Here is a 17,306-nt window from a genome sequence, read left to right as displayed (position 1 = left end):
GAGGAATTGAGAGTTCTACATCTTCATCTGAAGGCTGCTAGCAGAATACTGACTCCCAGGCAGCTAGGGTGAGGATCTTAAAGCCCACACCCATAGTGACACACCTACTCCAACAAGGCCACACCTTCTAATAGTGCCACTCCCTGGACAGAGCATATACAAACCATCACATTGTGGAAGGGGCTTATCACAGCTCTAGCTACACAAAACCTCTTCCCTATCCCCGAATCCACATGCCTGCCCTCATTGGTCTGCTACAGTCACGGTCCTAGTTTCATGTCTGTTGCAGGGAGAAAACAACCTAACAAAAGTCAACTTATGATAGAAAGAGTTTGTTTGTTTCTTTCTTTCTTTAAATATTTATTTATTTATTATATGTAAGTACACTGTAGCTGTCTCCAGACACACCAGAAGAGGGCATCAGATCTCATTATGGATGGTCGTGAGTCACCATGTAGATACTGGGATTTGAACTCATGACCTTTGGAAGAGCAGTCGGCACTCTTAACTGCTGAGCCATCTCTCCAGCCCAAAAGGGTTTATTTCTAACTTAGAATTCTATTGCTGTGATGAGACACCATGATCACTTATAGAAGACAGAGTTTATTGAAGGCTTACAATTTCAGAGGGTTAGCATCATGACCATCATAGCAGGGAGCGTGGAAGCAGGCAAGCATGCATGGCGTTGCGTAGTAGCTGAGAGCTCATATCTTGAGACAACATGAGGTGGGGAGTTAATAGGGAATGCCATGGGCTTTTGAAAAGCCAGTTCCTCTAACAAGGCCACATCACATCTCTTAATCCTTTCCAAACAATTCCATCAACTGAGGACCAAATATTCAAATCCCTAACCCTAACCCTAACCCTAACCTTAACCCTAACCCTAATCATTTTCATTCAAACTGCCACAGCAGGGAAGTCGAAGCAGCAGGCACTGCAAACAGCTCATTATAGCACATCCACTACAGAGGAGAAAGCGAATACAAGTGTGCTTAAATTCTTCACTCTTGTACAGTCCAGTACGCAAGCCAAAGGAATGGTGCTTCTAATAGTGGGCGAGGTCTTCCCACATTAACTGAGTTATTAAGACAACCTTGCACAGACAGACCAACCTGATCCAGACAATGCCTCGTTGAGACTCTTCCTGGGTGATTCTAGATGGCATCAAGTTGACAAACCTAACGTCACAGCTACCATGATAGACAATCTCAAAAAATATCACAAATGGGGAAAGACATTAATAGGGATGCTAGGTATAAAACCCCTTGGAGATACGATCCAGGCAGGGAGGAAGATTGTGGTGTCTTTGAATACCAATTTGGGGAAATTCTCTTACTCCTAGACCATTAGTAAAATTCTGGGGTCAAGGCTCTTGGGGATGCTATGAATGATTGGAAGATTAGACTGGGTCAGCTAATAAATGTCACAGGCCTAGCTCAGTGCTGGTCTCGTGAAGTGTCCAATTCCACCCATATCGTGAACAGTGAGGATAGACCTAGTGTACCACCTAAGATAACGGCACCACCACCCTGCTCTGCCAGATGTCTTAGACTTCAGCCAACACCTTTCATGGTCAGTGAGGGTCACATTAGTTCATGCTCCATGTCGCCTAGTAAAGGAATGGACCCCAAAGAGGTGCTGACCAGCAGCTTTATAATAGGGGCATACCCCTGCTGCCAGGATAGACAGGTAAGGTGGTTGGCATTACAGAGTAGAAGTTGCTGTTATCCCTGCTGGTAGGATCCCTTGGTGAATACAAAAGAAGCCATTTGTCAGTCTCTGGTCTTGTCTGGCTCCTTTGATTTTTTTTCTTCTATTCTCTTTTCATAATGTAAATAGATGTCCCCACCCCCACATTTAATTTTTGTTTTATCTTCATTTTATATGAACGGACATTTTACCTGCATGTATATCTGTACACTATGTCTATGCCTGGTGCCCATGGAGACCCACAGCGGATATCAAATTCTCTGGAACTGGAGTTACAGATGATTGTGGGTCACCATGTGGGTGCTAGGAGTCAAACCCAGGTCCTCTACAAGAACAACAAGTGCTCTTAACCACTGGGCCACCACCCCAGCCCCAGATCTAGTTTGTTTCAGATCTTAGATGTTCAGGTCTTAGAACTTCTGAGAATTACAGTGACATTGATGGGAGGAAAAAAAAAAAAAAGAAAGCAAAGCTCATTGCTTTGCAAACAAGGGGAGAGAGAACCCCAGATGCACAGAAACAAAGGAATGGCAGAAGAGCAGCTGTGACAAGCATGAGGACATGCTTCCTGGGACACTGTTCTCTTGCTGCTCACTGTCACTGGGTGTCATACCATCCCAGAGGGTTCCCACAGGGATATCATCTTTGGGTTGCTGATTACAGGGCCAAAGTTCTGAGCAGGAGCATACAATTAGCCAAGCTTGGCTCTTGTACCCACCAATCCCTACCCTGGGACATTAAGAGGGAATAAATATCTGGTTCTCTAGATTCTCTAGTAACCAGGAGGCCCACTGGGACCTTCTTTATGAGGATCTCTGTCCACAAATCAATGTTTTATGTAGGACAGACAGGTGACAGGTGTCTGTCACAAACGTAAAAATGGCAATCAGAGATCCTCATGGGACAGATAGGCCACAGTGGGGTGTAGAAGTGATAGCTCAACTAGCAACTGCTTCAGATGTCAGGGAGCAACCATGGAGGCCAGGATCAGATCAGGCAGCTGAGGTACAGGAGTGCGGCCTCATGGGATTGCTGCTGATTCCTTTATTGTTGTCATTATTGTTATTATATTTCTTTATTTTATGAAATTTGTTAAGTGTATTGATTTCTGTTGAGGTCTGGCCAGTGGCCCAGGAGTCAGGCAGATCTGAGGCTGGGTTCTAGTTAGCTGTGTGAGTTATTTCAGCCCATACTATCTTTAGAATGGGGTTAGGAGTGCCTGTGGGGTATGGCTGCTGTGAGTGTTAAGTGGTCCTTGTCATCACAGGAGAGGCCCAGGAAACATTGTGGATGTCCCTCCAACTGTCCCTTCTCGTCCTTGGCTTACGATGGGTTCCCGGGCAGATAAGATGTGTAGCCCACCTGTTATTTTGCTTTCCAGCTCCGCTGTGAACTGCATACCCACATGCCACTTGTCCACATGTCCTTACTGAGCATCAGGAGGGGCTGAGGAATGCTAGCTGCAACCAGGCATGGCCTCTCTGCCAGAAGAAAAGTGATACCACCGAGGCCCAGATGCTACCAACAGACCACAGTCACGGTTCTGTGCTGTGGCCTCAGGAGGTTCCCGTGAAGGTCAGCTGGCTCAAGAGCCCTCCCCCGTACCTGACCACAAGACCTTGGTCCACTTATGCCTGAGTATATGTGCAAGGGGAGAGGCTGGCCTGTCTCCAGTGATGTCCTTCATCTCCTCTGACTGATTATTGTATTTCAGTAAAGGGAGACCTGACTCCTCACCCATGCTCTTCTCTTTTGTACTCAGTGACACTCAGTGTGACCTCAGAGATTATCTGAATGGACCCCATGTGCCTTAGATGTTTTTACTACATAGGAATTTGGGGAGTGATTTCCTGTTGCCTGGTTTGATTTGGTATTTTTACCAAGACTTGCCCTGGAGCCTGTTGAACCTTGAGCTCTGAATTAGTCAGCTGCCACTAGAGCAAAAGATGAGATCAACAGCTAATAATAATAATAATAATAATAATAATAATAATAATAATAAAAGCTTGTTTCTGCTCACGGTTGAGATGGTTCCAGATCAAAATAGGGCAAACCCACTGCTTTGGGTTTCAGGTCAAGTCAAAATAGGGTAGAGGTGGGGTGTGCCAACTGCTTGTCTTTTGCTCAGAAAGTGAATAAAAGGAAGAGGAAGGAGCTAAGGTACCCAACCCCCTTCAAGGGCACATCCCCTAGGGCTCTGTCTCCTAAATTCCCACCTACTGACGAACTACCCTAAGGACCAAGTTTTTAACACAGGGACCTTCCAGAGACAACCAAACCATAGAGAGCTCCCTCAGGGCAGGGACCATATTTGTTCATCTCAGGTCAGCTGAACCGTGGAGAACCTGGTCCAAGTGAGGGAGAACCACAGAGAATGTCTAATTGGTTTAAATATCAAGTTACTGGCTCAAACAGGTTTAAAAGAAAGTCTGTTAACATGCAGTTATTCTTGCCGTAGCTCATGCTCACCTGCCATTATTTTAAAGTTAGATGTAGTTTGTTTTTCTTCTCTCGTAAAAGCATGCCTTGGTTAAGATTTCAACCCAAAAGAGGAAAGAGAAAGAGTGAAGTAGCGTGGAGAAGAAAACCTGCAAGACCAGCGCTTGCATCCAGGGAGTGCTAATGCGCATGTCCAGCTGCTCACTCTGCCTGCCCACATGGGGACCATGCACACTCAGTGCTCCCAGATTTGAAGTTCTTAATCTCACTTGCTGCGTCTCCCTCATTCCACTTTCACCCTTCAGCTTTAGAACCATTAATCATTTTCCTTTCTCACATTTTATACAAGAAAATCCAACCGGCTTCTCTTCCTCGAACAATGCCCAGAACTCCACACTCTCCACGAACTCGCCATCTCTACAGCCATCACTCAGGTGGGCTGAGATGCTACAACGGTCTCTCACCAGTGTTACTCCCTGTTGGTACCTGCGCCCGCCTGAACACCGGGTCTCGTCCCTGGATATTAGCTGGAAACTTCTTTTCGTAACAGGTGGCAGGCCTGTGCTTCATACTCTTCCATTTCATTTAGAGGAAAAGCCAAGTTTGGGCAACAGCCTGTAGGAACGAACGGTGAATGATGGGTACTGCTGCAGCCGCCTCTCTAGCCTGCTCGCTGTACGCCTGCTCGCTGTACGCCTGCTCTCTGTCAGCTGCTAGCGACTTTGCTGTTCCCTTGAGGCACCCACCAGGCCTGCTCAGATCTTGGGTCTTGGGGGCCTTTGTGTGCACTGCTCTGTTTAGAAGGCCTCTCCTCCAGACATCTGCTCAGTGCCTCCTCCTTCTCCACCTCCCTCTGCCCCTCCTCAGTATACTCTACCCACAATGCCCTTCTCACGCTACATACGGACTGCCATTCTTTGATATACCTGATATAATATGTATTTCTTTTATTTGTCTTTACCACCTGAGTCCTTCAATTATAATGTCATCCTTTGCTCGTTGTGACATCCCTAGTTCTTTGCACATAGTCAGTACTTTGTGTGTTGAGGATGTAGCTCAGTGTTGGAGCAAGTTCTCAGCAGGAGCAAAACACTAACACCCCCCACACACACACACACCCCGGAATTGAAATCACGACAAAGCTTCTCCATGAATATGTTAAGTAGTTAATAAAAACAACAGGCAGCTCTGGGGTTGCTCTGAACAAAGGGTGCGTGTGTGCACTCAACTGCCTTCCTTGTGTTCTCAGTGTGGGGCAGGCATAAGTTTTATAGAGTGGTTGCAAATAACTCAAACTCTTAGGCTGGTATGTTTGTTTGGTGTGTTTGTTGAGTACCTAAAACAGAAGAGAGACCATGCTGTGTGTGAGGAGAGCATTCAAGGATGTCTCTGGGGGTTGGAAGACCCTCAGTGAGTAAAGACACTGCTACAGAGCTTAATGATCTGAGTTTGACTCCTGGGACACACATTATGAAAATAGAGAACCAGCTCCCTCAAGGTATCCTTTGACCTCCACACACATGCTTCCAGTACACAAAATAAACGACAATTTTTTTAAAAAAGTCTCCTACTACAGAGTAAAGTTAGCAGGGGATGCTTAGCATCAACAAAGATAACAAGACTGGACAAAAAAAATCTATTTGCATCACATTTGGACAAAAATTGTATCACATTCAACCAGAACAGAATGTCCTCACTGTACAGAGAGAGCAGCAGGCCAAGAGAAAGATGGACACACAGCCAAAGAGGTCACTCACAGATGGAAGGATGTGACGCCTCCCATGGAAAAGAAAATTTGACTCTGCTACCAAAGACGGGTAAACGAATACAGTTAGAGAGTCCTTATTGTGCTTCACATAGGTAGGTAAGGATTTATAATTTTTTTTATAATGATAATAGTTTTTTTTTATTTATTTATTATTTTTATTTTTATTTTTTATTTTTTGGTTTTTCGAGACAGGTTTTCTCTGTGTAGCCCTGGCTGTCCTGGAACTCACTCTGTAGTCCAGGCTGGCCTCGAACTCAGAAATCCGCCTGCCTCTGCCTCCCAAGTGCTGGGATTAAAGGCGTGTGCCACCACCACCCTATAATTTTTTTAAGATTTATGAAAATTGTAATAAGTGAGTGTATGTTATTAAGTATTTTAAGCATGGATGAAACTAGTACAGGATTTTTGAGGCAAACTCGACTAGTTATTTGACAATTTAAAGCCTTGAAAATGGGCTGTGGGCAGGCTGGGCTCCACCATGATGAGCAAGTATATGGTAGCGAGAGGGAAAGAAAAAGAAGCAGAGCCATTGTGCACTATGAAGAAAGGTAGACCTGGAGGCGCGATGGCAGTGAGGAATGGCCTGATGCAAGCGGCCTGCACTCTACCTGAGGCCATGGTGACATCTGGGCCCATGCAGCTGCCTAGGGCCACATCTGGATCCTAGCCCTGCCACACAGCAGGGGTCTGCGTTGATGTCTGTGGCCTGCATGTTGCTGATGTTAAAGGGGGTTTGAGCTAGCTAGGGCCCCCTTTAACAGCCTGGGAGAGCTGGCTCTGATGGTGTAGCCTCTAGAGACCGGACAGGCTGACCAGCTCAGTTACCACTCAGGCCCAGACTAGCCCATTCCAACATTTACCACACCTACCAGCTGCTGGAGCACATGAAGAGGCCAGTCCTGCAGATCCAAAACTGCAGGATCTCCATAACTCAGGGCAAAAAGCAGGATATCAGAGGGCAGTCATGGGGGTCCAGTATTGATGGTGTAGCAGAAGCCTGGGGCCTCTAATCAGACCAAAGATGGATTGCAATGAACATTTGCAAGTAAAGCTATTTGAACAAACGGGTATACTATGTGTGTGGCACACCACAGCTGCCATGGTGAGGGGTTGTTATTGTTTTGTTTTGTTTTGTTAATTTTCTTTTGGCAGGGAGGTTACAAGGATGGCAGATATGGAAGGACTGGGAAATAAGTGGAATTGGGGTACATGGTGTGAAATTCACAATGAATAAATTATGAAAATGTACATCCCTTCAACCCAGAGATTTTCCTAGTTTATTTCAAGAAAATAATGAAAAAAAATCTATATAGAACTAGTTATGACTGCCAATAAAAAAAAAATCTAAGCAAAACAAAAACAAACCACCAAAAAACCCTCAAGGTATTCCAATGAGGCACTTTAGTTAGCTGTGGTAGATGTTAAAACACAATAATGTTTTATTCAGTCTATAAGAATTCCTGGCTGGAGTGACGGCTCATCAGTTAAGACCTGCTCTTGCAAAGGATGAGAGTTTGGTCCCTAGCATCCATGGCAGGCAGCTCACAACTGCCTGTAACTCCAAATTGGGATCTGATGCCCTCTTCTGGCCTCAGTGAGCACTGCACTCACATGCACATACCTCACCACAGACACACACAACACAGGTGATTAAAAATAAAATAGCTTGGGGCTGGAGGGATGGCTCAGAACATACCAGAGGACTTGAGCTTTATTTATTAGCATGGAAGAAAGTTCATAATACTTTTGATACTTTTGATCTTATTTTTTTTTTTAAATGAAACTGTTTTTTTTCCCTCCAAATTACTTTTCCTTTTATCTCTAGCAACTTCCTTTCCAACATCAGAGCCAAATTCCATTGTTACTTAGAAGACAGACAACCTGCTTGGTATACAAGAGCCTTCGTGATGTGGCCTCAGCCTGCAGTGCCCACTCCTGTATCCTGTAACCTGTATCCTGTGCTCCTTCTGCAGGAGTGTCTCATGCTCCCAAGCAACACCTGATTTGATTTTGAGTTCTCGCCCTCATGGTTTCTTCCTGTTGGAATATTCTCACTTCCATGGGTCCCTTCTCCTGGAAAACTCCTATTCATTCTCAGAAGCCCCGTTCAGATGAGACCTTTTCATGTGTCTGTCAGATTCCCGAGAGAGGAGATGATTTCTTGGTCTCTTTGCTTACAGTTTTGTTGTAACACTTAACATGCTATGTTGTAATTTAGGTTTCTGGAATTATCTGTGTTCAGAATAAGTACTAACTAGTTTATTGTTCATATCTGTAGTTCCAGAACTGGGGTACACAGAGGGTCACCCAAATGTTCCGAGTACCTGAGATGGATAATGGGTTATGTGGTGGTTTTAATGAGAATGGCCCCCAGTAGGCTCATATTTTTGCATGGTTGGTTCTTGGTGGAACTGTTTAGGAGGAATTAGGAGATGTGGCCTTGTTAGAGGAGGTGTGTCACTGGGAGCAGGTAGGCTTTGAGTTTCCAAAGCCTATGCCAACATCAGTCTAGAGCTCTCTCTGCCTCTAACTTTTGCATTAGATGTAAGTAAGCTCTCAGTTACTACTCTAGCACCAAGCCTGTCTGCCTGCTGCCACGTTCCCTGCCACGATGGTCATGGACTTGCCCTCTGAAACTGTTAGCAAGTCCCCAGTTAAATGCTTTCTTTATGAGTTGCCTCAGACACGATGTTTCCTCACAGCAATATGACAGTGGCTAAGACAGGTTTTATGAGCAGATGTCTCTGAAATTAGGGCAGTGAGCTCTGAAAGCTAAGGAAAGAGCACCCTGCAGTACAGTCAATCAAGACATTGACTGACTCGCTATCATCTCAGGCTGTGCTGTGACAAAGTGTGGAGGAAGGCCGCTAGCTTATGAAGCCCCTACACTGAGTCTTTTTTCTTCTCCTGCTTTGTACTTTCTTCAGTTGGTGACACCTACGCCAGAGGATAATTTAACATTAATTGCATACATGTAAGGACCTGTGCATAGAATGTTGATGATGATTACTAGTAAGCCAGAAAAAAATTATAAAATGTGGGACAGAACAATTGGAAGTATTTGGAAATTATAGTTATATATGTGTCATTATAAATATACTTTATTATATAAATCATATATTATATAAATAAACATTACATATATAAATATATATTTGTGATTATAATTGTGTGAGGAGGGAGGAGGGGATCAAGGTTCGCAGGAATAATGTCACTGAATCAGCAAGAAGCAAAAGGAGGTGGAAAAAATTCTCAGCCATTAAGATTCTGAAGGTATGTGGAGACAAGGTAAAAACACTGGGGATGGGGAGATGGATCAGTGGATAAGAGAGCTTGCCTTAAAAGTGTGGCAACTTCAGTTCAGATCCTCACCACTCGTATAAAAGCGAGCCACAGCTACACGCAAGCCCCAGCACTGCCAGGGATGGGACAGAGACAGGAGGATCCCTGGGCCTTGCCAGCAGGCCACCTAATGTCCTTTGCAGGCACATGTACATGTACACGCGCACACACACACACTCCATAAAGATGATAGCAGGTATGAACCTACTTTGTCACCTGTGACTAGATATGACCTCTGAGACGACAAAACCCCAAAGCCGTGAAGAGAAGAACAGTAAGATGAAGGACTTTGCTAACAAGATTTCCTAAAGCTTCTGGACATTTAGTTCTTCTTTTATCCCCCGAGAGAGGGCTGGCCACCCAGCTTTGTGAAGCAGTGTCTGTAAAGGAGCACACATCACATCACATCACTAGCTAGTCTGTGAAGCTTAAAGTGAGGTATCATGCCAGCCAGCCATTATTTGTTGTCCTGGACATTTAGCTCCTTGCATCGGCCCACAGGAAGGTTCTGGAAGATTCCTTTAAAGAAAAATGAGCAAGGATGTTGGTTGGCATTTTGGGCCCCAGACAGTTGTTCTCCATGTCTCTCAGTGGCTCCTCATGATGTCTCTGCTGCTTGTGACCAGCTGGGACTGGTGAGCATCTGCCTCCTTTCCCAGAAGCCTAGCACCCTGAAGACTAGTCCCTTTTTTACTCCAGGTGCCAAAGTGACAGAAGCCAAGTTTTAAAAGCTAGAAGTAAACTCATGAAGATGTGGATGTGTTCATAATCTAGTTATGCCATTCACAAAGGTAGTTCTCTGCCGGAAGAGCATAGTGTCCCCGGGACACCTTCCTTTCCCTGTCAGTGGCCTATTCTGAGCTCTCATTGTCTCAACAATTGTGACCAGGGCCACTAGGCAAGATATATAGTATCAAGTGTGTTACATCTTCAGATGAACAATTAGAAAAAAAATAAAAGGATATCCTAAATATTTTGGGAAACATCCTTTTACTATAAAATTGTGCCTGAAGCTTGTCAGAAACTTAATTTTAACTGGGCCTCCTCTGTTTCTTATTGCTAACTCTAACAACACCCCCTTTTTCTTCAAGAATAATATTTATTTGCAGAGTGCACAATCCAAGTTGTGTACCATGGTAGGTGCTTTGCAAACAGTGCTCCTTTGGAAGAGACAAGATCTTGCTTAGGCCCTGCTGGTCTGGATCTTGCAATCACCCCCCTGCCTCTGCTTTCCAAATTCCATTACAGGTGTTGTAGCTGCACTTGGCCTGAACAGGCAAGGTGCTTACTGATACAGGTTTGGAAATTGGAAGTCCAAGGTTGAATGGCTTCATCTCTTTGGCCTCTAAGTGAAGTTCCTTTGGCTAAGTCAAATGGCAGAGAAACAGAAAAGAGACTTGTCTGCTGTATGCAGAAGAGGCCAAGGGCGCAAGCTACACTCATATAATAAAAACTCACTCCCTGGAGAACTGGAGTCCTTTGGTAAATACTCCAATCTTCCTGAATGTGATTTCCATAGCCTAATCGATTTGTACTAGGTCCTGCCTCTTGAAGGTTTACCTCTCCAACATGGCTGTACCAGGGACCAAGGCTCCAGCCCAGAAATCTTTGGGAAACAAGTACTCCCAAAGCATTGGCCGAGATGTAGAGGTGGATGAGACAGTAGGAAGTAAGGACCAAGCCAGTGTTGTGGCCACTGATGCAGCCAGCATGGGGCAGTGGGGAGCTGTGGTAGGGCTGGGCCCCACCCTCTGACTTTCCCACCCCCAGCCTAATATGCAACGGTCACAACTATATTTATGAGGAATGGAAGAACACGCTGTGCCTAACCCTTAAGCCAGCAGAAGAAATCAGGAATGGAATCCATGGTTTGAAGACATAAAAAGATAGAGACTTTATTTAAATAGATCTTAATGAGGAATAAATGAGTTTTATATGTAAAAAAAATTTTGGTAAATGTAAAGCCAGTCATCCATTAGCTCTGGTGTGTGCGCATGTGTGTGTGTGTGTGTGTGTGTGTGTGTGTGTGTATACACACAGTCTGCACTCATATATAAGCAATACCCTCCTTTTCAATATGTCTGTGTAGGAACCCATCCATCTGTATATTTGGTCATCCTGGCCTTTTCCTGTACCCCCGGTCTACTAAACAGGTAGAGTCTGGTTTCACTCCTTATACTCATTCTTGAAGAATCTCAAATCATCATCATGCAGCAGGCCCTTTCCAGTCTCCCTAGAGCAGAGGCAGACTGATGGGTGGGTCCTGAGGTATCCTAGGTGCAGATGCCCATCTGGGATGAGGCCTCACAATTCTGAGTCCAAAGGGTAGGAGACCTTGTTCATGGAGCAGCCACAGAAGTGAAGGATCACAAATACTAAGATCCCCAGTAGCAAGAGGGCACCCAGGGCTCCGAAGAGGATCCCATAGAATGCCCCAAGTTTCACACTTAGGTGCTCACAGTGGTCGCCCGAGGATGTGTAGATGGTGAAGGATTTGCAGCTGGGGACAGAGAGAACAAGTTGTGGTCAGTGAGGAGGCCTTCCACTCCTGGGGACCAGAGGTCATTATGCAGGACAGGCAGGTCTATCGGCTGGATAGAGGATCTAGGCAGCTGAGGCCATTTTGAATTGAGGTCGCCAATCAAAGGAGGGAGGCATAGCCTTAAAAACCAGGTCTGGATAACACATTCTACACCATCAGTATGGCTCAGGAGGGTGGCAGATGAAGGTATGTGTGCCCGCACAGCCACGAACCCATCCCCTTATCTCTCAATGGATGAGTTTCAACCTCTACTCAGCCCACTTCCTTTGACCAGTCCTGGACTAAGAGTGGGATAAGAGTAAACAGGGGACACTGGAAAACAAGCCCCTGTGTCCCTGCAGACTTAGAGTCCTCTCCTCGGGGAAGACACAGTTTGTTGATATATGGAGGGGGCCTAAGGAACCAGCTTCAGGGGTGTCCCCAGACTGAGTCCCCTGGGCAGGACTGGGACCAGCCAAGATACTTGATTCCTTTCCACAAGGTCTGGAGGGCTTCCATTCTTCAGTGGCTCTGGTACCCTGGCATTTTACTTCCTGGGTGCCCACTGGAGCCTCCTCTCTCTACAGTGCAGTTTCCCCCATGTCTGGAATGGTTGGAATAACCTTTTGTGACCAGCACATCTTTCTCCTCCATGCAGAGGAATGCCACACACCCCTCTCCCACTGCCCACTTTCTCTGCTTCTTGTCCTCCAGCCACTAGGGAGTCATCCCAGTGTCATGTCTTTGGAGGGGCCATTGCTTTCCTGGGCCTACTGTGGTGTCCCATCAAATCTGAGTTCCCCAGTACTATGTTTTCCTGCCCCAGGCCCCTACTCACTTGCACTGGGGCCCATTTGGCAGGTGCTCGCATTGGCCTCCATTATGACAGTAGCCCTCACTACAGGGGGACACACAGGTGACGCCATCCTGGGGGCTGTAGACCAGGTGGTAGCCTTTGTAGCCATCACATCTGAAGTGCTTGTCCAGTGTATCTAGGTTCACTGTAGGCAGGAAAAGGATACATGGGGTAAGCAAACCACAGAGATAAATTCATGCCTTTTTGGTCAGCCAGTCAAATTTTAGGTAGGTGTTTATCCTGAGAAACATCTGGTCAAGTGCTCAGAGTCCTGCAGCTTTAGGTATTCAGTTCTCTGTGCTTGATCCTATTAATATTGTGTAATAGGGGTCAGAGTGCATAAAGAATAAATTACTGTACAGCTTTACCAAGAGGATGGCAGTTTACAGGGTCTGAAAAGGCCAGCAGTGAGTGAAGTTAGCCAGAACTGGGCTGTAACTCAGACTCTCCCACTCACTCGCTGTTAGGATTTAGGGGCTTTTTTTTTTTTTTTTCCTGAGTCAGCCTCAGTTCCTTTAAAAATAAAGTATAAAAACAGCCCTAACCTACTGTGATGCTAAGTGAGACCCTGCATGTAGAGTGTATGAGACAGGGCCGGATGCATAGAAAACCTTCAATAAGAAGTAGCTACCCCCACAACACTTAAACTTTGTTACAAACACCCGATTTCCAAAAGATCATTGTAAAAATAGTATGCCAAGTGGGAGTAGGTACACAATATTTGAGGTAATGTAGTTATTATTATTTAATGTGGAGGGTACCAAACATAGGTATGATTTGATTCCTTTTTAAAAAAACTATATGTGAAATTTCCTAAGGTATAGCAGAAGAAAATTAGAATACAAAGTAGCATTTTCTTTTCTGTCTTATTTCTGTAACCGCATGTTTCCTAAACTTTCTATAATAAACATTGTGTTTTCTTCTTCTCTAGCTTGCTCTCTCTCTCTCCCTCTCTCTCTCTCCTCCTTTCCTTCCTCCTCTCTCTCTCCCTCCCTTCCTCTCCCTCCCCCATCTTTCTCAGTTTTTCCAGACAGGGTTTCTCTGTGTAGCCTGCCTCTGCCTCCGGAGTACTGGGATTAAAGGTGTGCACCACCACCACCTGGCTCTCCTTCCTTTCTTTCATTCTTTCTGATATGATCTCATGTAGCCCAGATTGGCTTCAAACTTGCTACACAGCCAAAGCTCTCATTGAGCTTCTGATCCCCCTACAAGCTTCACAGGTGCCAAGATGTGTTGGTTTTTTGTTTTTAATGGACACAGTCAGGGCTGCTCCTTTACTCTCCCCACTGTAGCTACCCAAATGCACAGTAGTTTGGAGAAACTTCACTTTATTGCTCCAAGAGGCAGGAAGCATAAACCAGATTCTAGAAGCAGCTCTCTTCAGGTGCTGGACCTGTAGTCCCTACCCTATTCTTTGCTTCATTCTAGAAGCCAGGGAGGAGGCTGTTCCTCTGTCTCCCTTGTTACCTGCCTAAGAGAACCAGGGGCCCGCCAGAAACCCCATCCTATTTTACCACTGGGACCATGAATTCTGACTTGAGTTGGACCACATCATTTCAGAAGGAGTCCTCTCTCCTGCCAGTCTCTATGCTCAGCTTAAGATTTTCCAGTTGGAGGACAAGGTGTGGTCCTTGTGTTTTCAGTGCGATGATAGTTTAAGAATAGCATGAATGGTTTTACTAAAGGAAGTGGAGCCAGCTGGATGCTGTAGTGTTATCCCCAAAACCCCCCCGCACTTTCGAGGCTAGTGCAAGAGGTTTGGGAGTTTGAGGCCCACCTGAGCTACACAGTTAGATCTTGTCTCCAAACCCAAACAAGCAAATGAGTAAATACATTAAAGCCATCAGGCAGCCTAGGATTGGAATAAATACCAGTGACATTTCCACATGGGCCCACTGGCAACATCTTTTGTCCCTGCTCTGAGTCTAAAAATAGTTGTGGGAAATGTTAAATTTTGCTCAAAGATTTGCAAACAGCCAAGCTAACTTAACCTGTTTCGGCCGAGGACCTGCACACACTACTTTCTACCAAGGGTTGACAAGCCCTGCAGGTCTGTCATGGCCCTCTATTTACTTTTCTCCTCTTCTCCAACAAATCCCTGTTTTGTCCCCAAGATAGAGTGACTCACGGGCCGTCCTGTCCTGGATATCTTCCCTCGAGATGGGGAAGAAGTGGACGTTCTTCCTGGCTCCTCCGCTCCTCTTCTGCCTCTCCTGTTGAGCCTGGAGGAGGAAGGCCTCCCTCACGGCGCCTATCAGCTGCTCGTTCAGATAGTGGATGATGGGGCCCCTGGGACGGTACTTGAAGTGGGAGGTGACCTTCCAGTGATGAATAGACTTGCTTGAAGGCTGTGCTCCTGGAGAGCTGTATGGGAGGGGTACAATGGGGGTTTGAGGAGCAGAAGAGAGGGAGAGGGGAGCCATGGGGGACAGCCTCACTTACATTCGCATCAGTATCACTAAGCTGTTGGAGAAAAAAGCCTGCATGTCCAGGTTCTCTAGTATGTACGCCACCTACATTGGAGGAAGATGGGGGGGGGGGTTGTTGGTGTGGGAGGATATAGGGCTAGTGAGGATTAGAGAGGCCTCGCCCAGCTTTGAATGTAGGGCCCAGGCTGCTCTCATTCCCACACCCAGGCCCAGGTCAGAGGCTGGCCTGAGTCCTTGCTTCATAAATACTCAGTGGGTGAAGAATGGTAGCATCCTTCCCCTTCCTCTGCTGCAACATTGCCAGGGGAACATCTGAGACAAACGCCTCTGTTCCATCTCTGATCCCACCCTCTCCCCTCAATATGTACGAAACACAAACTGTTCAGCTAAGCCCTAGAGATGGCCAGGTGCCAGGAATGTCACCTGTTATATCCAAAGAGCCTTTGGTCGAGGGCAGCACCCGAATGTCACCAGACCTGACTCATTGGGATTTAACGTTTCTGGCAGTCAGAATATCAATAGTAATAATCATTTTGAATGCCTGTTGTGTTTCAGTGCCGAGTGCATTGCACTATTATCATTTAGGTCTTGACACAGTCTACTGACTGGTACTACTTACTATCGTTCACTTTTAAACACAAAGCTGCTATAAATAGCTTGTCTAATTATTGCTCCTGCTCTAGAGAGAGGCAGGACAGAGTTCCGAGTTACTGTGGATAGGAGTCTAGAGTTTTCACCACTCACTAATCTGGCTACTTTGCTTCATGGAGGTATAGACAAGGACATGGTATCAGAGGAGTTCCAGTTCCCTCTGGGGAATCAGGGAGGAGGTGACTTCTGCCATATAGTAGCCAGAGAGTGTGAATCATGAGTGGTACCCAGAGGGACAGACTGGAGTGACGTGCCACTGAGATTCTTCTCAGGGCAAGCTGGTGATTCTAACACATTCTGTGGTCTCTAATCCTGAAGCTTCCTGGCATCCTAGCCCCTTGAACCGCCCCTGGGCAAGAGGCTCCCCCTCTTTGGGAAATTAAAGTAGCTGAAGGATGTGCAAGCTACAGCAAGGTCCCTGTAGGGCCCTTTCAATATCTGCTTCCCACTGGGAGCCCAGCACTGACCGAGGCGTTGACGTCAGCTGCGGAGGCGTTTTCATCCTCTCTGAGAGAGAGTATGATGGTCCTCAAGGGAAGCTCTGGAGATAAAGAAGACCCATCTCAGGCCCACGGGGTTCCCAGACTTATCCAACATCTCCCCTGTGCTGCTCCGAGAGACAGCCCCAAACACCATGGCAAGGTCACTGAAAACCAATACCCCACTGCTCCTGTGCTAGCCAGGCCTTCTGTGTAACCATGAGCTTTTCCACCCAGCCTCTTTATTCCCTGAGATAACAACTCTGAGACTGAATTACTATGAATACATGCTTAATATTATTAATACCCTGACTGCTAGAGACATTAAATACCAATAAATAAAGCTTTGGTTCATTCCTGATAGCTCATAACTTATGATGTTCTAATTTTTGCCACGAGGTTGGTTACCTCTCCTCCATTTCATACCACCCTCTTGCTAGGAGTTTGGAGCAGATCTCTCTCCACTGACTATCACAGAAGTCGCCTCTCTGTGCTGGAACTTGCACCTCCCTGTTTCCTGCCTAAGTTAGTAGGCCAACAGCATTTGACAGGTGGAGCTTCCACACACTGCACGGAGATGCTCTCTAGACTTCCTTGGTCTGTCCTCTGCAGATGGCGGGGCCCATGGTTCACACTAGGACAGCTGTGCTCACCATGTCCTCCAGCCCCAAACTCACCACAAAGAAGACGGTAGTCTCCTGGTTGTATTTGGGACAGACTCACCTCAGTTCTGATCTGTGCCTCTGAGGAACTTGGGTCTCAGACACTGGTTTTCCCATCATTCCCAGACATGAGAGACAAGGGGGACTGGCATGGCAGGAGCAGTTAGCCATACCTTTATAGATGGTGGGAGTAAAATTGTTCCCAGCCAGGAAGCAGCGGTTATCAGTGAAGGCAGGGGGGCAGGTACAAGTGGGCTCGCACTCTGGAGCCCCAAAGATGTCGCAGTGGCCATGGTTATAGCAGTAATTCACAGGACAGGTATGGTTTTGGCAGAGGAAAGAGTCCTCCAGAGCTGCACAGTGACGTCCATTTCCAGTCATGTCTGGAGGGCAGGCCTCACAGCCCTTCCCAGGAATGCAGGTCACATTAGGGAAGCATGGCTCATCAC

At 46.2% G+C, this 17,306-nt stretch overlaps 2 protein-coding genes across 2 annotated transcripts in view; one reads left to right on the top strand and one right to left on the bottom strand.

Moving 5' to 3' along the window:
• Muc20 (mucin 20, cell surface associated) overlaps positions 1 to 3,160 on the top strand; it is an 11,744-nt gene extending 8,584 nt beyond the window's left edge. The window contains exon 6 of the mRNA XM_031364679.1: positions 3,092 to 3,160. Within this exon, the coding sequence (XP_031220539.1) occupies positions 3,092 to 3,160 (69 nt within the window). The remainder of the gene's footprint in view (positions 1 to 3,091) is intronic.
• Positions 3,161 to 11,128: 7,968 nt separating this feature from the next.
• Muc4 (mucin 4, cell surface associated) overlaps positions 11,129 to 17,306 on the bottom strand; it is a 29,432-nt gene continuing 23,254 nt past the window's right edge. Inside the window, exons 20-25 of the mRNA XM_031364604.1 lie at positions 17,031 to 17,253; positions 16,184 to 16,257; positions 15,079 to 15,149; positions 14,765 to 15,000; positions 12,619 to 12,781; positions 11,129 to 11,759 (exon numbers count right to left, since the gene is read on the bottom strand). Coding sequence (XP_031220464.1) covers positions 11,564 to 11,759; positions 12,619 to 12,781; positions 14,765 to 15,000; positions 15,079 to 15,149; positions 16,184 to 16,257; positions 17,031 to 17,253 — 963 coding nt within the window. The 3' untranslated portion in view covers positions 11,129 to 11,563. The remainder of the gene's footprint in view (positions 11,760 to 12,618; positions 12,782 to 14,764; positions 15,001 to 15,078; positions 15,150 to 16,183; positions 16,258 to 17,030; positions 17,254 to 17,306) is intronic.

This window comes from Mastomys coucha, unplaced genomic scaffold (genome assembly GCF_008632895.1).
Source record: "Mastomys coucha isolate ucsf_1 unplaced genomic scaffold, UCSF_Mcou_1 pScaffold12, whole genome shotgun sequence".
Taxonomy (NCBI): domain Eukaryota; kingdom Metazoa; phylum Chordata; class Mammalia; order Rodentia; family Muridae; genus Mastomys; species Mastomys coucha.
This window is presented reverse-complemented; position numbering and strand designations above follow the sequence as displayed.